This window comes from Chinchilla lanigera, unplaced genomic scaffold, assembly GCF_000276665.1.
Source record: "Chinchilla lanigera isolate Chin_1 unplaced genomic scaffold, ChiLan1.0 scaffold00061, whole genome shotgun sequence".
In the NCBI taxonomy this organism is placed as follows: Eukaryota; Metazoa; Chordata; class Mammalia; order Rodentia; family Chinchillidae; genus Chinchilla; species Chinchilla lanigera.
Genome location: NW_004955462.1, coordinates 14,348,172 through 14,367,790, shown reverse-complemented (window position 1 = coordinate 14,367,790; position 19,619 = coordinate 14,348,172). Strand labels below are relative to the sequence as shown.

General features: G+C 43.0%; 1 protein-coding gene across 1 annotated transcript in view; it reads left to right on the top strand.

Moving 5' to 3' along the window:
* The window catches only part of Atf6 (activating transcription factor 6), a 200,344-nt gene extending 185,509 nt beyond the window's left edge, over positions 1-14,835 (top strand). Inside the window, exon 17 of the mRNA XM_005398327.1 lies at positions 9,638-14,835. Within this exon, the coding sequence (XP_005398384.1) occupies positions 9,638-9,846 (209 nt within the window). The 3' untranslated portion in view covers positions 9,847-14,835. The remainder of the gene's footprint in view (positions 1-9,637) is intronic.
* The last annotated feature ends 4,784 nt before the right edge of the window (positions 14,836-19,619 follow it).

Genomic DNA, 19,619 nt, shown 5'->3' with positions numbered 1-19,619 from the left:
TGCAAGAGTAAAGTGAATATTTGAAAATGCCAGTGTGATGAGCCGGGTGTGGTGGCACACACCTGTAATCCCAACACTCAGGAGGCTGAGGCAGGAGGATCTTTGCAAGTTCGAGGCTAGCCTGGACTACAAAGTAAGCTCAAGGCCAGCCTGAACTGCATAGGGAGACCCTGTCTCAAAAAGACAAAAAAGAAACAGGAAGAAAGAAAGAAAAGAACAGAAAACACCCTGTGAGCCTCAGCTATAGGAATATCTAAGTAAGACAGTCATCATTTCTTTTCCGTGATTATATTGTCTGAAGCATTATCTGCATTAGTCTCTTAACTTTTGTGACTTTAAGCCTTACTTGTTATCAGAGATCTTTATTCTAAAAGATAGCTTCTAATAATCTTAAGTGACTCAATATTTGATTAGATTTCAGCTATGGGTGAGGCCGAATTGGCCGTGGAGATCTCAGCACGCATTTGGCCTGACCTATTGTAAATGAGACACCTGTGCAGCAGGGCTGCATGTGACAGAGCAGGAATGAAGCAATAAAACTACTTGTAAAGCCAGACACTTTTATGAAGTCCTGTTGCCTTGGTTTCACGTATGCAAACCCTCAAAACTGAGGTGTAAGGAAGTGAGGGAAGTAAACACATGAATGGACTCAAAGGCCGAGCCTTTCTGAGCATCCAGGTGAAACACAGACTAGAACTGTTGACAGGGCAGGAGAGAAAATGTGATCCAGAACAGCAGTATTCCAGACACTGGCCTGTGGGCCTGTTCTCTATCTTGCTCCTAACCCCACTCTCACCATTTTTTGAGAGAGAGAAGGAACTCTAGGTGAAAACTGACTCTGAGCTTGGTGACGCATGTCTATAATCTGAGCACTGTGAGAGGCTGAGGCAGGAGGATTGCAAGTTCAAGCCCAGTCTGGTCAACTTAGTCTGTCCCTATCTCACAATATTTGATAGCTGATAAGTAGATTTATAGATAGATAGATAGATAGGGCTGGGAGGTAGCTCATTGTGAAGGCCTTGGATTCAGCCCCTAGTCCTGAGAAGGGGGGTGGGAGAGAAAAACTGACTTACTGACTGGATCTGTAAGCACATGTCCTTCCTGAGGCAGCTGCCTTTCTCTGATTCCTACTTAGCTCAGTTCTGAGTGTCTCCTAGAATACTTCATCTCACACCCTCTAAAGTCAACATCCTGCGGGGCCATTGCTATACACCCAAAGCCTCATTCATCCATTTATTCCAAAACTGACCTGGAATGCCTTCAGTGTGCTAAGCTGTAGGAATTCAGCAGGGAACAAATAGAAATGCCTGCCCTTGGGCAGCTATGGGGCAAATGTGATTCCTCCTAAGAGTGTATCTTCTGGAATTGACCTATAAGAGCCTGTCTGTCTTTAATGTCCCCAAACTGTTTCTATGCCCTCCAACAGCCTTTGTATCTGAGCGGGTGTGGAAGGAGAGAAATACACCCTTCTATTTTAAAAAATGATTACCTTCAGTGCTGTGCAAACTGTTTTCTGCCTACAGATGCATTATAAGAAAATTCATGTATTGCTGTGGTTTTGTTTTTCTGGTACTGAGGATTGAACTCAGGGCCTTCACACTGAGCTACATCATGGGCCCACCCTCCTTATTTGGACCAGTTATTAGGGACAAAAAGTTATTATCCATTCCTAGCATTGGCCTAGGCCTCAGGCTGCTCGGAACTGTGATTTAGGACAGTGAAGCAGGTCCCAGGTCCAGTTCACTGAGTGTTCCAATGAATTTCTACCATAGCACAGTCTTCTCCGGGGCCCCTTGGTTGCTACACACACCTGCAGTTCACTTGTCTTGTGTATTTTGAGGAACTACTTGTAACTACACCATCAGGTGCCAGTTGGAACTAAATCTGAAGAAAATGAGTAATAATTATGTTACTCATATTCTTTCTAATGATGTTTTGGGAGTGATTTGAGGTCAGTGAAATGGTACTCTTCTCTGTGCTCTAATGAAGAAACTCCCTGCTGTGGGCAGTGTTCTCAGCTCAGAGATGAGCAATTCTAAGACTCTGAACAGTGATGGAATTAGTTAGCTTTCCTGAAACAGTCCCAGCTGACTATCAAAAGCTGTAGGGGAGCTGAGCTTGAGAGAAAGCAAGAACTTGACCATATGTATTCTAGACTCTGTAGCACAGGCCCCACTACATTTCCCAAGGAATGCATTCATCTGCTCACCTTTACAAGACAAATTGTTAGTGCTTATGAATTCAAAAGATATACTGGGTTTGGCTGTATTTCAGAGATAAGACCTTAATAGGGCATCTAAAATTATATTTGAAGACATTAGAAATCCTTTGCTGCTACTACCATTTCTGAAATTATATGGAATGGCAATTCCTCAAGTTGGGGCCAATAAAGGTAGAAGCCTCAGAAAGCAAAGAGTTTCCTGATGATATGACCAGCAAGAATGAGAGACCAGACTACCTTGTTAGCACTGCAGATTGTGTTCTACTTGTCACCGTGTGATGGGCCCCAGGACCGGCTGGCTCTGAGTGTGTAGTGATGAACAAAACAGACCCACTGCCTGACATGGAGGTGGTGGTATAGTGAGGGAGACACATATTTAAATAAATAAACATGCCAGCATTTAATTACACACTGTAGCAGGTGTTGGGAAGGAAAGTAGCTGGTATGATTTGGGGTCACTGCTGAGTTTCAGTAGTAAGAGAGGCCTCTGTGAGGAAATGTGTTAGACTGATACTTTACCAAACTGCAAATGTAATTGTGCCGCCTTCACAGGACTTCAGTACGATGTGGAAAGGAAGAAACCTCATTTTCTTCTATATTTCATCATCGTTTCTTAAGGTACTTAGTAAATGCTGATGGACAGGTTTGTGGATGTGTCATACAGCATCTTCAGACAGTGCTCTAATTTGCATACAGAAGATAGGATGGAGATGCTTCTAGGAGTCTCTAACAGTGCCTGGCACATGTCAGCACTCACAGAATTGCTCAGTGAATGGATGAATGAACAAATGAATGAGTCTTAGAAGTTGAGTTCAGTTTCTCAGTTAAGTGTTCTCTCATTGATAGCATGTGTAGTGCCTTGGGTTTGATCCCTAGCACCAACACACACACACACACACACACACACAGATTCTCTTGGTGATCTGATGGACCACAAATGTCTTTCCCATTTGTGCCCATCCTTTCTAAAACATGTATCCCCAGCCTTCTTTCCCCAAAAGTAATACCCTGTGTTCCCGCAGCTCCACATCTCTTCTTTGTAGATAACTCACAAATCTACAGGTTCCAACCCTGTTTTTTGCTTCTGAGTATCAATTCTCACCCCTACTTCTTGCTGCTTGCTAGGTCTCACTAAAATGGAAGCTCAGGCCTATGTGTCCAGCCCTGTCATCAGCACCATTGTGCACCCGTTGACGTCCTTCAGTCTTTATTCCAAGGTGACCTAGAGTACCTTCCCCTGGGCCTGCATCTGACACTGCAGCCACTTCCCACCCTGCACACTCACTCCTGAATCACTTGCTGTGCTTTATTTTCTCCATAGCCCCTATTTAGTATTCTGTATGTCCTCCTTGCACTATTTCTCTTTGTCTCCACCTCTTCTCTTCTCTTAAGAATTGAGCTCAAGGAGAATGGGGATTTTTGTGTGTTAGTTTGTTTTGTTCACAACTGTATCTCCAGTGCCCAGCACATGGCAGCCATTAGAAAAATGTGTGATGAATTAACGAATTTGTAAAGTTCAAGCATTATGATACATACCATAACACTTTGATGGCATCAGAAGATATAGTGAGCAAGTTGGCGTTTGCACTCATATATATGCATTGTGACTGTGAGGACAGCAGCTACAAGATCCGACTACATCTTAACAGTGCACCCAGTACTAAGTGTGTTTGCCATAGGTCAGTGATGGCGAACCTTTTAGAGACCGTGTGCCAAACTGAAACCCAAAACCCACCTACTTATTGCAAAGTGACAGCACTGCAATTAAACCTGAATACTGAGGTTTTAGTTTTAAAAAAACCCATATATTAACACTTTTGTTTCAAAAGAAAAACACAGTAATGTGTCCCATGAGTTTGCCACACTGCTGTTAAGTGATAAGATTTTCTGAAATGAACAATTCTTGATTCAGTTTAGAAAAAACATTCCCAGCATGATGGAATGTTTGTAATAATGGTTTCCAAAGTCACACTTCTGCTTTGCCATTCGCCTGCTGAGTGGCTAATCATATGGTACATACTCTGGTTTCCTCATCTGTAAAATGGGAGTGACAGCAATAATAAGGCCTAAATTAGTAGGTGGAAGTGAGCATTAGATGAGCAGTGCTGAGCTCACAGAACCTCTTATGTTTATTAAGTAAATTATTTTTCAGTAATTTAATTCCTGGAAATTTAGTATATTTTTAACTCACATTAAATTGATTTATGTTGAAATTTAAAGCAGTGAGGTTCTAGACTAATATAGTAATAATCAGGGTTTTAAAAATCTAAACAAATATCCACAAGATACAAGATAGTTTTGGGGCTTGCCCTTCTGCGTTCTCAAATGTCCAGCATTGCCCAGGAGATCCTAGTCACATCCCTCAGTCATTTTGGCCACCGAAGGTGTCCCTTGAGGGTCTATAGTTTTTATATGCTCTGTTCCAGACCCACGCATGTCTTTTGTGATAATGATACAGATAATGTGATAGTGATATAGATCCAACAGGAGAAGCTCTTTCTGTCATGGGAATCTCTGTGGTTCCATGGTCCTAGCATCCTAATGGTATTTAACCAGTTCTGGTTTGTGTCATAGCTGAATATATGTTGTCCCTCCCTCTTTCTCTGCCTTTGAATATTTCCCATCCTAAATTTGTCCTCTGTTAAACTGGTTTCCATGTCTTTCCACCAAGGGCATGTGTGGCAGTTGGTAGGACTACTGTGGTCCTATGTGTGTTCTTAGGTCTCTGGATTCTTGAAGTGGGAAGCACTGTGTTTCCATGTGCAGAGTGACAGTTACTTTCCCTCAGTGTTCTTCCCGGCTGGTGAATGAGGTTCTGATTTCACTGTCCTTGCCCCTTTCAATTTTATCGCACCCCAGATTTTGCCAAGGAAGCCCACACTCATTTCTGTAACTATTCAATAAAATAGAGCATTTATGCATTAGTCACAAAGGAAAATACCAATATTAGAATTTTCATGGAAGATTTCTTAGAAGTGAGACTCAGAATGGACTTAATGGATTAATAGACTGGGTAGAGAAATTAGGAAGAAAAGGATTTTTTTCCTAATAATGGAAAAATATTGTACTAACAATGCCCGGCATGCTGGAATGGTCAAAGCAGGGCCTCGTGTTGAAAATTAGAGATAAGATCAGCATAGCAGAGTTAGCATATGGAAGGTTTTAGAAGTCACAGTAGAGATGTGGGATTTGGCCACTTCCTTGTTCATTGCGACCTACTGCCCTCTTGTTTATTTTAGCTGAAATTGTCTCTTGCGGCCCATGAGTGGGTGGATATTTGTCTACTGTCAAGCCCTCACACAGGCCTACCCCACACCTGAATTAGATTCAGGTTCAGAAACCAACAGTAGCACCTGCCACCGGCCAGGCTGGCACAGAGCAAACTGCATTCATTCATTCATTTATTTATTTATTTTTGGTACCGGGGATCAAACTCACGACCTTGCGCTTGCCGGACAGGCGCTGTGCCGTTGAGCTAAATCCCCAGCTCTTGCATTAGGATGTTGTCTGGTTCTGAACAAAAATCTGTTCCATTATTTATGCTTCTTTGCAAAACACTGGTAAAGTCTTGTCACTTTTTAAAATTAAACTTTATGTAAAATAGTTGGATATTTAGTTCTGTTTATGGTCAAGGTTCTGGTTTCCGTGTTAGTCATCTCCCGGCTCCCAGCCTCTTGGCAGCCATGCTTAATTCAGTTATTGTGTGTTTGCAGGCTGTTCAGAATTCCACACTGCCTAGAGTTTTTCCACCTACAATGTCCAGACACTATTTTTTTTTTTTTGGCTTTCCAACCTTTCTGAGCAGTCAGAATCACATTTTAGTGCTCATGTTTGAAGCCACTGATCTCTCTTTTTATTTGCCCAATTAGTTTTGAATTTAGAGTATGCCTAGTGGATACCTTTTCCCAACTCAGATCAGCATTTTATCTCGTTCTGCCACCTCAGAAGGCCCGGAGCGCGGGTTGTCCTCCATTTGTGCAGTGCCCTGTTCCGGAAGAAGAGGGAGGGTGAATCTTTGACACCTGCTCCCAGACCGTTCCTTTTGTTTCTATGTTTACTCCACAATCTTTTTTTTTTTTTTTTTTTTTTAAATTAAGAATACATTTGCAAAAAATGGTTTGGCAGTCTTTTCACATATTTTGGCTCTCAACTCCCTAATCTAATATTTACCATTGTCCCTCTTGTCGGAAAACCTACAACATTAATGTGTTCTCTTTCCTAGAGCGCTGTGATCAACAGTGCAGACCTGGTCCTTCAAGTGTGTAGTCCATCCATAGCCCCTCACACCCCCGTGTTCCTCTTCAGGAGCCTTTTCTCCCCTCCCCTTCGAAAGCCACCAGAGTCTTCGGGTTCTTAATCCCTAATTAGAACTCACTCTGGTATTTTTTATTCACGCTGAGGGGCAAACTGAAGATGTTGTCCTCTCCAGGGTGTTTACCTGTTAACAGAACTCAAAAGTCTTAGATAACAGAGGCCTCATGTGCCACTGGTAAAGAGTTTGGGAGCCTCTCTGTTGTTCCTAGGTGCATAGTGTGTACACATATGCCCCAAAACCCAGAGGAGGGAACTCACAAAGGACAAGAGTTAGCATGAGCTGTTTCTCAGTCTCCCCTCTAATCTAAATAGTTCACATCTGCTCATTAATGGTAAGGCTGTCTCACTATCTATTCAAAGTGCTTAGCACAAACCTCCAAAGTGCTCTTTTTGAAGTGCAAACAGTGGACCAAACAGTGTCGCTCTAACTGTCCTTGAGAGGTGATGCATATTATGGAATGACTAAAGTTCGTCACTCCAAACATGAAAGCACTCAGAAGGGGCTTCCTGAACTCGGCTTCAGAGATTCACATACTGGCTGGAGGAGTCTTCTTCTAGCGATACTGATAGTTTCCTTGGCCCAGAGTGTTACCTGCAGAGGAAGGGAATGAAGAGCAGAACCTTAGTTCAAAGCCACCTAGACCAAACTTACTTTGAGGTCTCCTGGTTGGGTTTAAGATGACAGTGCCTTTTCAACCATGGCTAGAATGTTCAGATTTCACAGACTGCGGCTTCAGCTGTCCCTCAAAGCCTCTAAGCTTATATTCCCAGGCTTTCCTTCTCCTTGATATTTAAAATATTAAAGAACTTCACTTATGAGTTTCAACCATACAGGCACATGGGCTCTAGTGACTTCTGCAGGTGGTTGGGGCTATATTGGAGAACCTGGTCTTGATCTTCATCTGTCTTCTGGATTCTGAGTTAATCCATGAAAGCAGTAAAAATTAGTGATGTGAACTGCATGTCTCCGATACATGTGTCTTTCATTATTTGGTCATCTACTCTGCAGTACACGTGCACGCGCGCGTGCGCGCGCGCGCACACACACACACACACACATACACACAGGAGGAACTATGGTTCCAAAAGGAAATGACTGGTGTGGTGCCTTGAAATCTGAACTTGGTCACATGTCCCGAATGAAATGACTCTAAATGACATTAGCAGAATGTCTTTTCTTCCATCTCCTACATTTTGGAAAATACTTTGGTGAGAAACACTGTCTAATTTACAGGCATTTGAATTTAATTTTCTAAAGATAAGCAAATGATTTGATAGCCACTGCAAGGATACAGGACTTGTGAAAATGGAGTTAAGCTTCCATAACAGTAGTCTCAAAGAATAGCTAGGGCTCATTAACATGCAGCAGTCAGCTGTTCTTCATCTCTGGCCAGGCTGGGAAAGGAAGAAATTAGCTTCAAATGTAATAAAAGGGGTTTCTAAGACTTGTAATGGGAAATTTATCATAAATTGAGACTATTTTAACATTGGAACAAATAGCCAGCTAGTAGAAATGGAGGAATGATGTTTTCCATTGTATTTGAAATATCTACTCAGTGCACTTAAAATTGATAGATTATTAGATATGGCAAATAAGTTTTAAACTTGGTGCAGGGTGTCACATTCAGAATATGATGGACTCTTTTATATAATTTTAGGGAAATGAGACTCCCTGCTCTAAATTCAACTCCAATTTCAGACACCCCAGACTAGATGATCTCCCAAAGTCCGTCCTAACCTCCTGAGTGACACAGTCTATGGCTTAGTGTTCCCAGACATAACAATGGGACCTGAAGACCAAATGTCACACTTCGCATTTTTTTCCTCTAGATTTATAATGTTCATTGTGTACTGTGTCAAAGTAAAAAGAAAGGATATTAGAATAGAAAGAATTTTACTTTTGAATTCAATTCTTTGTCATAGAGAACTAGGAACTAGGACTGGAACTAGGACTTAGGAGGAGACAGGCTGTCTTGGGCCCCAGTCCTGCTGTACCTCTGTCTAGTCAAATGTTTAGATTTTTAAAATCATTGGCTGACTATATATCATTGTCACAGAAAGGTCATACAGGATGGACTATCTGCACACCCAGCTTCAAATTCCTGGGTGAAAATGCAAAATCATATGCCACATTGACTCACCAGCACTTTTCCAAGGTCATGACTTCTAACTGTATTGCTGTGATTTTTCAGCTGGACTTGGAAAATATTATCTTGCTCATAATTGTCTCATCAGTTTTATGCCATAGTGTCATTGACTACAAATTGAAAAAGGACCACCCAAGAATACAAATCAGGAAATTATTTGGCCTTCTCCCTAAAAGAAACAGCTCTCATCCTCTTGGGAAGTAAGAAAGGAGTATATGTATATGTATCTTTATCGTCTAAACACTTGATTGCTCCATTTATATATTAGCATGATGGTGCATGGTTTCTGTTTCCTTCTGCACATGCCAGTCCAGTAGTGCTCCCTTTAATCTCATATTGGAAATCTACCAGTACTTGTCACTTTGTACTAGATAAAATAGTGATATCAGGGAAAGACCGTAATTGCTAGATGTCTGTGACTTCTTGTCACATCACTGTACCTAATGTTTCTAAGGCAAACACTGAAAGTTATAGTTGGAAGTATCCTACTGAAATTAGAAATTGTACTGATAAATAGGAGCTAAGCAGTGTAGGCCAAGGTCTCCTCACTATCCATGTGGTTGGTCCTTTTGACATTGTTCCTTCCCATTGTTGAAGGGAAAGAAGGGGTTTAAATATTCTTACCTCTGCTCTGCACTAAAATCCCCTTCTCTTCCAATTGCTCCTATGGCAGTTCACTGCATGGAAAACATACAAGAAACACCATGTCTGCAGAGAGAAGTTCTGTGGCATGAACTTGCCCTGGAACTAGGACTTAGGAGGAGACAGGCTGTCTTGGGCCCCAGTCCTGCTGTACCTCTGTCTAGTGATTGATAAAGTTCCTCTTCACCCTTGAGAGTATACCAACAGTTCACACCCTGAGAGCACACGCACACCCTTCTGAAATTGAAACTTATGGCAGAGCTGTACATGCCGGTAAATGTTTATTTATTCCTGCATATATTCCTCTCCACAGAAAACGTGATCAATGGGCAGGACTACGAAGTGATGATGCAGATTGACTGCCAGGTGATGGACACTCGGATCCTCCACATCAAAAGCTCCTCAGTTCCTCCTTACCTCCGAGATCAGCAGAGGAATCAAACCAACACCTTCTTTGGTTCCCCTCCATCAGCCACAGAGGCAGCCCATGTTGTCAGCACCATCCCCAAGTCGTTACAGTAATGCTCTGCAGCGAGGTGGGAAAACAGAATGGGACCTGTTGGACTGCAGAGTGGGCGAGAGAAACGCCGCTTTCTGTCTGCAGAGAACTGCTTCAGACTCCAGTTCAGGGAGGAGAGAAGGAAGAAGAAGCTAGTCTTCCAAACTGCCAGAATTTAGATGCAAGAGAACATTTCTCCAGGGGCAAATGTAGCATACATCCTCCAGTGTTACCTGGTGTAGATTCGCCCACACCTTTCTAAGCTGCTTTTCATTCTGTATTTGTGTTCTCTTGCTTTCAAGTAAGATCTGCTTCCCCTTCCTCCCATTTCACTTGTTGATAAAGAAGTTTTTATTTAAAGCTATAGCCCTCAGAAACACAGATGGTTTCCCACAGATTGGTTTTCTCATTCCTTTACTGCAAACCTATTCTGGATATTGTGCTTGAGAAAATAAATTTGAAAACCAGAACAGCCAAAAACATCCCACAAAGAGTCAAAACTGTTTGGAGCTTTGGGTAAAAAGGAATATCCCCGGTTGGTAAAGTTTACTTATACTTGGGACTTGTGGTTCGTATGTAAACAAGTAACTGTTGGGCATCTGAGGGTGGGCCACAAATCTGAGAGAACTGAAAGGAAGAGGAAGCTCAGCGGTGGGCCTTGGAAGAGGAGGTAGCTCCATTAATACCTGTGTTTAAAATGTTGAAAGTCTGATGCTATTGCAGTGTAGAGTGAAAGCCATAGCTACCGTTCATTGTCGGGATTCTAGGCTGCTGAGTGGTGGTGTGCAGACTGGTGTCATCTCTTGACTGATCTGGTACAGATACTCAAGGGCCATGGGGCAAATCCTTTGTTTTCATTACGAATCCTCCATGGTACCAGATTTAGGCAAGGAACATGGAGGTGGCTTTAGACTTAAGCACGGCAAGAGCTTTTTCCCTTGAGTACTGACAGGTACTTTTTCCTTAAGATGATGCAGACGGGTACCTTAGATTCCTGCTGAGGAAGTGCCTCCTGTAATACGGCAATCATTTTCAATTTCTCCATGAAAAGACAATGGAAGAATGAACTCTTTTGTTGTTCAAAGAAGAGCTGCGTCCACTTACATTTTACTGAACCTTGCCTACTTTCTTCGGCATAGTAGACAGTTAACTTATGCCTCACTTGGTGACTTCACCACATGCATCTCAGGCAACAATGTCCTCGCTAATGCTCTGCCCTCAGTTTCTAAAGTGAGCCCTTCTGCCTCTCCATTCTGACACTTTCCAGTCTCAAAGGCTGCTTTTCACCCCAATTTACTTGCCTCTGTCAGATTTCTTCCTTCCCCATTCCATACTGTATCAGTTAATTCCTCTTCCTCCTTGCAAGAAAAGGAAAGAAAAATTATGTCAACCCCTGAAGGACTGCATGCAGTCAGTTCATTTTCTGCCTGTGCACTAATCAAGCCTGGCCTCTAAATAATAGTAAACCACCACCACCATTTCTAATTCTCTGGACAGTAATGCCTCTCAAGCTAGCCTGTTACTTTCCAAGAAAATCATTTTAACTTGGGGGTGGAGGGCTATTGCTTTATTACCTGGTAACCTGGAGTTTGAATTAACCTTCCTTTTTCCCCACACCACAGACTCTTAAGCCAGTGCAGCACTCTCCCCTCTGATCTGGCTCCTGTGTGACTTTCAGACGTGAACTATTTTCTCTGGCGACTGTTCTTTTAATGGGTGCCAAAGAATAGACAACAGATGCCTAAAAGACTGTTAAGTTACTAGGCAGTCTTTTAGTGCGATGTCCTATGGCCCTGCTTCTCCTTGTTCTGTAATATGAATTAGCCCAACAAGAGGCTGTGACTATGGCTAGCAGGTGGTGATACCACGGTCATTTCCAAGCTGCTAATCTGCTGGAACTGCCACACGTTATGGTAGGTACAAACGCAGGATGTCCAGAGTGGCTGTCAGTGGAGCCTCTGCTCTCTTTTGCACTGAATCACACAAGAAGAAACCACCACATGGTGTTCTTGTCTCTAGCACTTTGCTTTTCCTGTGCTCGTTCTGCCAACTGCTCAGACAGAAGACTTCAGTTATGTCATGTTCACCAGCATTACTGCCTCTGTGATGGGTGAACATGTGCGTGACGGTTGGGAGGCCCAGACAGGTGTCCGGATGGTCAGCACCCCAGCCGTGGAGCTGAGTACCTGGGCAGTGACTGATGCTCGGAAGCAGCAGGGAGCTTTGCCTTTCTCATTCACTGACCCCACAGCTCCTTGCTGTTCTTCAGTTGATCTTTTTGGGGATGAGGAACAGGAGCCTCCTCAGGGTAGAATTTCAGGAAACATGGCAACTGACAAGTTGCAGAAAAGAACTCTGCCTTCCAAATTGCTGGCACAGTTATTACTTCCTAGAAACAAAAGTAGTTGTTACTGTAGCGTTTGTATGCCAGCTCAAGGGCCTTTAGGAAATGGAGAGCTGCTATGACAGGTTAGTAAGTTAAGCGAGTGTTTGAGCTTCACTTTTTGGTGGGGTTGCCTTTGGGGGAGATATGTGTATACATATATATATATATTTTTTTTAAATTTATTTAAGTTTTAAAGTGAGATTTTTGCAAACCCATGAGAAAATTAGATAAACTCTTAAGGGAGGGAAGTCCACCTGATAGTAGATGATTTCATGTCCTTTGGCCAACACTGCTGCACTTGGGAAGAGGTGGAGACTGACAGGAGCAGTCATTCCACCTGTTTGCAAGTCCCAGATTGTTAGGCCTCATGTAAGTAAGTGGATGTTTCCTCCTGCTAACCTCTGAGTCAGGTGTCAGGAGCGTATCTGTGGGATGAACTCATACCAGTAGCGCAGGGACACAGCCTCGTTAGAATGCCAGTATTCTCAAGTCAAGAGTTAACGGGAGCGGATCACTCTTGAGGTAAATATATTGTTTGCAGTGCTTGTAGTGTAGCAATTTTACATTGCATGGTTGGGTGCGGTTTACTTTTTCAGAAATAAAAAGTCTTCCATGGTTATAAAAACTCAGAACAGCTTCTAATTTCTTTTACATGACTAAAATTTCCAGGACAAAGCTGGCATCTCTCTGTCTTATTAGCAACAAATAGAAATTGGAGGTATTTGAAAGCAGTTATGTTAGATGAGTCATTCTTAAATGTTCCCAATAAACATTACTTAGAAACACAGGGGAGCTGGGACCCACGCTGATTTTTCTATCATGTTTAAAGAAACACTACCCTGATTAAATTTTGTTGGGCTGACTCCCCCGGGGCATATATTCCTCAGTAGTCACCACAGCCCAGCAAGACACAATCAGACACTGCCGCCGTGGCATTTGGAGAACTCTTGAGTTCTTCACAGCCTTCAGACTACTGTTTGATTCTTGCCATTTTACTAAACTCAGGTTGTGAAACTTGACAGAAATGTACCACAGGAAAAGACTTGTGTTAGAGAGTCAAATACAGTTACATCGAAAAGTTTCAGAGCAATTTCTACTTTCAGTGACATGTTAGAAATAACCACTTTTACTTTCATAACCTGAAGTACCAGAGTCTGGTCCGATGCCCCCTTGCAGCCTGACCTCATGGAAAGTTTTTACCCTTGAAGCCTTCTTTCCACCGCATACTGATGGGCTGACTCAGCCACCTTCCGCAGACCCACATTAACTGCATACTGGCAGCGGTGTCAAATAAGCCTGCTTATTGCCAGACTTGATGAGAGCTTATTACCACCTCTGGACCCCATATTCACTACCAAAACCTTGTTTTCATCAGTGCTGAGTCATTTTTATTTACATAAATCAGGATCTTTCCTGCTAATATGAATCCAGTTATAACTTTTACCATAAAATAAGAAAACATAAAAGAAAGAGAATGAAATACAAGAATTTTTCATTCCTACCCTCACAATATTTGGAAGGGGAAATTCCTGTTTTCCCCTTACCTGCAGGGATTGTGGCCAATATTTAAGGAAACAGAAACTGGACCAAAAGTTGTTACCAGAGTCCAGCAAAAACTGTGCACAGGGGCTGGGGATTTAGCTCAGTGGCAAAGCGCCTGCCTGGCAAGCGCAAGGTCGTGAGTTCGGTTCCCGGTACCGGAGAAAAACCAAAAAAAAAAAACTGTGCACAAAAGAGAAATGCAACTTCCTACCTGAAAAACCAAGAAAATGTTGTGCTAACTTATATTTTTAATGACTAATCTTAAAGTTTATTTTGGATAGAACTAGAACTTTCCACAGTTTATTCTAATATCTGTGTTTTCTGTCATGTGCAATAGAACTTATGGGGAAAATGATAAAAGTGTATGGTTAGAAGATTTGATCTTACATGTGAATCATATCATGGCTAGCCAGGGCACACAGTAGACAGAATTCTCAAATAAGCGTTGGGGATTTAGCGCATTAAAAGACTTAATTGTATGAGCCTTGAGAACTAAGGATAAATACAGTTTTTTATTTGTTGAGGCTAATAAACACCACTGTTTGGCGTTTGTCCCCAAAGAAGTTAGTGACCATTAGTTAAATAAATTAGGAGGCTTGGTGTATTCCCTGGTGTGAAATACCAGAACAAAATTAGCAGGTTAGCTTTCACAGCACATGTTTACTGGCTGAAATATTTTCATTCATATTGAGCCCTCATTTCTGGGTCAGTCACTAGGATGGAGGAGATGATTGGGAAGTAGTGCTTTCATGGAAAACTGTAAAGTGATACCAGTTTCTTTTGCCCATCATGTTGGCAAGTATTGTTGGACTAAGAACAGTAGTGCTACACCTCTGCAGCCTCCGAAACCTCAGGAGAGTACCAGAAATGCCATTTCACCAGGGCTTTCTTCCTTAGGTTGTATCCATGCTAATTTAATAATGTGCGCAGGATGAAGAAGACAGAGGTATCATTCTGTCCTTTAATAATTACATCAGTTTACAATACATAAATAATGACAATAAACTTTCGTATTTTCAAGTAACTCTTTATAATGTAATACCTGTTCTTTCTCTAAAATTTAAATAAAGACTTTTTAAACTTGCTTTGTTTCATTTTGTATGTAGAAAGAGGAAAATCAGCAAACAAATATCTCCAGTGTTAAGTGGTTGGTAAAGGGAAAGGAAGCCTCAAAAAGTTTTGCATCTTGCATTATTCTTTAGATGAAATGGTTGAACTATTTCTGCTCTTCTTCCAAGCCTGGTTAAGTAAAAATTTCCTTTCTTGTGTCCAGATATTTGAGCTACAATTTCATCAAGGGAAAAAATTATCTAAAACCCGTACTTTATCCATCTATGTTGTCAGGAAGCTGGTTATTCAATTTCACATCCAGTCCTCACCAAGGGCCTCTCTTTAGCTGAGAATGGCAAATGCCACCATGTATGAAGCTCATCACTGCAAGCAGACAGCAGCAGATCCATCCTGGAGTAATTAATGCAAGCATTTCCCCCCCCCACTCCCCCCCCCCAGTAGTGGAGATCAAATGACCTTGTGCTTGCCAGGCAGGTGCTGTGCTGCTGAGCTAAATCCCCAGCCCCTGCAGGCATTTATTGAGCATACAATGAATGCCTCAGATGCAGTATAAGTTCATTAACTATTACTTTAATCTTCCCTAAAACCTATATCCTAAGAGAGCAAGTAGTTGAGCCAATAGTTAGATCTAGGCAATTTAGCTCCAGTGCACATAGATTATTAACTACCATATTGTTCCACTTACTGAGGCATGGGCCTGGCATAGTTTCCTACCCTAAAAAATGCTCACAGTTTATGTAGCCCAATGTATAAATATACAAAATTATAATTACAAGTTTCCCTTACAGGCTGTGTTAGCTTTACATCACTGTGACAAAATACCTGAGACAAACAACTTATAAAGAGCAAAGGTTTGTTTTGGTTTCAATTTAAGTGGTTTCAGTCCATGATTGCTTAGTTCTGTTGCCTTTGGGCCTGTTGTACCACACCACATCATGGTGGGAGTATATGGTGGAGGAGCTATTCATCTCATGGCCATCAGGAAACAGAGAAAAGGGCTGGGGTCCCAATATTCCCTTCAAGGACCTTCCCTCAGTAGTTAGGCTTCCTTCCACTAGACCCTACCTTCTAAAGGTTCCACCTCCTCCCAAAGTGCCACAGGCTGGTGGCCAACCCTTCAGCATATGGCTTTGGGGGACATTCCAGACCCAAACTATAGCAGAGGCAAAACTACATTTGTTCCACAATACACCTTCATGAACTTATTTAGAAAGTAAACCCCCACATGCACTAGAAAGAGGCTGACCTCAGATCACCTCTTCTGCAGAGACTGGAAGGTCAACGATTGAACAACAGAAAAGAGAAATTAGGACCCAGCAACAAGGCTGGAGATAGGAGCCTCTAGAGGGGAATCTCATAAAAAGACTTCTTGGTGGAAGAGGGCTAAGGGACCTTCACAAACTGATGCTACAGTGTAAATGCTGTTTGTTGTCCCAACTCTGCAGTAAAAGCTGATCACATAGCTTTGTGTCAGTGTTCTGGGGAGTAGAAAATACGGCTGTGTTCATGTGGTATCATGAATGGCAAAGAAAGCAGGCGATTAGCTCAGCATGACAAGCCATTCACTGAGGACTCGCTGGAAGCAACAAAGGTGAGTAAGGGCAATAGAACTCCCTCCCCCTACCCTCCACTGCCACCAAGTCCTTATGGGATTGTCCCTGGAGACATCTCATTGTAGGTCAGGCCAATTTTTGAATTCAAAGAATAACCACAAATGACATTTGGTTACATAATACATGGTGTCATAAACAGAGGGCTCTTCCAGTACATACCCTGCAATTTATCTAACTGTTCCTCTTTGGGTTGAGAGATCATTTCCAATGTTTTTCTTGCCACAGGAAATCTATATCATATTTCACTCCACCATGTTTATTTGCTGTGATCAGTATAAATGTCTAAAGAGACTCCTTCTCTTCATACAGTTGATGGTAATAACTGATACTTGAAGATTTAACCTCCGGCATACTGTGTCCTAAGCCTTTCTAAGCATTAACTCACTTACACTTCACACTAAACTTTACAGAAGTAGATAACATTATCTACATGTTACAGGTAAGTAGGCACAAGAGATCAGTACATTTCCTAAGATCTCATGACTGGTATATAGCAGAGCTAGGATTTAAAATTAAGTCTAGCATGATAGTAAAGTCACATGGTTCATTTTACACTACATTAATCCCTTGAAGCCATAAGGATGACAACAGGAGAGAGTAAGAAATAAAGCTACACAACAAGGCACCCATGGTCTTGAAGCATGCTCAGGAAAGAGGACATAGTCACTAGGTAAGGCCCACCAGTGCCGGAGAGCTTGCTATGCGTGATTCATGCCCCATCAAAGGCACATACTGAAAGCTGGTAAGCTCACCATGGCTTCCCCTGACCTCTCATAATTGAAGCCCCTGGCTCTGCCAACCTCCCACTCTCCTCACACCCAAGGCCCCAACCTCAGGATGCACGTGGGTGATATCCAACTCCAGCTTCAGGATGAGTCTGCTGCCTACTCTCGGGATCCCAAGTTCTTCTGTCTATAAATTTTTCCCTGAAGAATTAATTCCCAGTGAGGTCATCACATGATGGGATGGTGGGAGACTTTGTGAAAGAGATCATTAATCTTCACCTCCAAACTTGAAATCCACTGACCCGAAATCAAGGACATATCTTTAAACATTAACTATCATATTAATAAATGATCACCTTATAAGATTGACTATATGCAGCATTGTCATCCCTAAAACCTACGCTCAGTTACATGGAGCGGGGGCTTGTGAGGTTAGCAACAACAGGAAAAATACTGTTTCAGATTGCTTACAGACATAACTCGTATTTCTGTAAACAATCCACTGGGTACAAGGGAAGAGCTAAGAGCCTCAATAGCCATCTCTGCTTCCCATTTCCTAGGTGTCCTAATGGACTTCTGAAGCCTCCAGGATCATCCCATTGCCTGAGCACCCAGTGATCTTTGGCTTTTTGGGCTGCATTTCCTCACAGATAGTGGGCTGGAAGAAACAGCCCTAGAATTTAAACCTTTACCACAGATTCTAAGTGCTGTACTGACCTCAGACATCTACCGAGGAGCTGTGGGAACTTGCAGATGATCTTGTCCTCAAAGACTTTTTAAGTAATGTCTCTTCCCCTCTGTCCCACGGAAGAGTACAGATAACTTCCAGAACAGGAAAGATTTCTGGTCAGCCTGAAAAAATACAGTCTAGTTAGACACCCGCTGGTCTTACAGTTGTTTTGGGATGGGAGGTTCATTGGGCAGTGTCTTTGTCTCGGCCACAGAGCTCACCCACTCCGTTGGCTCCTGAACCCAGGACATAAAATGGTGCATTTAGCCACTTTGTCTCTAGTTTCCTGGAGTTGTAGGAATTCTCCTCTGCTGAGTGACTCATTAACATCAGACCAGCACATTGCCCCCTCCAGCCAGCCTGCCAGCCTCTAGGAAGAGTCACAACAAGCCCTACACAACCAGCCAGGCTGTTTCCTTAAAACGCCAGCTGGAGAGGAACAGCAAATTCACCTTAATTCAAATAGCCTGGGCAGGAAAGATGCTGAAACATTTAGCCACTTTTGCAAATGGCTGCCGGGGTCACCACCTGGGTGAGCTTGACTAGAAGCAATAGTGATGGGCAGTCCAGTGGGGCCAACTCTTCTCCCCAAGGTTTACAAGCCGGTGCAGGTCTGTAGGGCAGAAATAATGCAAAGGAGCAAAACCCTACTCACAAGAAGTAAACCTTTCTTTCCTCCCCCAGGAGAACCTTGTGCTTCTCCTTTCCTAGCTCTCATCACCTCTGTAGTTACTTGGTAAATGTGTCCTCCCTGTAGGGCACTAACCTCCAGAATGACAGGAACCCAGTCAGTACCACACTCACCTGTGAACAATGTGCTTTGGACGTTGGTGCTTTGGGCATGGGGCTACACTGGTATTTTGGGTTGAACTATTGTGCATTTTGAAAGCCACAAATACACCTTATCCTTCAGGAAGCATACACAATAGACTGGCGTTGGACACGTGCCACCCTGTGCAAATGCTCACTGAGCGCTGGCAATGTGGGGTGCACTGCTCCCAGTGCAGAGGCAAGACTGTACAGAAACAGGAGAGCACCCTGCCTTCTCTCAACAGATGAGTCCTCCTTAGCTCTCCCTCCCTTTTCCCATCTTCCTATTGCTGGCCAGCCTCACTCTAGTGAATTAGCCGAGGACCTGGGAAGAGGATGGGAACCCAGGAGTCTGCAAGCACGGTCCCTAGACTGTGGCAGCACCTCAGACGGGGCTGGAAGTGCAACTTCCCCAGACTCAACCCAGACCTCCTGAGTCACATTCTGAGGCTGGGCCCAGCAGTCTGTTTCAGTGAACTCCCCAGAGGAGTCTCAGGAGAAGCAACCATGTAGGTGCCTGGCAGAGAGGCTGGAGGATGGGACTGTCCAGTCTCCTACAGAGGCGAACCTTCCTGTGGCTGCAGTCTCTGGGGGTTTAGAGAAATGCCAATTGGTAGGCATTAACCCGCCCGAGACACAAAGGAAAGGGGAGGCCCAAAATAGCATGTGTTGCCAGTCCAGTTAAGAAACAAAGACATCAATGTGTAATGCATCTATAATCATTTGTTAGACCTCAGACCTAAAGCGATCCCCCAGGGCACAATGACATTTTAAGGTTACACCTTGTGCACAGTCCTGATATCTGCCACCTGCCGGCCTAGCTCTAAGACAAGGCATACAACATTCCTGTCTGCCGTAGCCAACAGGCCCATGATATCAGGAAAGGAAATGTTCTTTAAAGACCTTCCTGCCTTGGGCT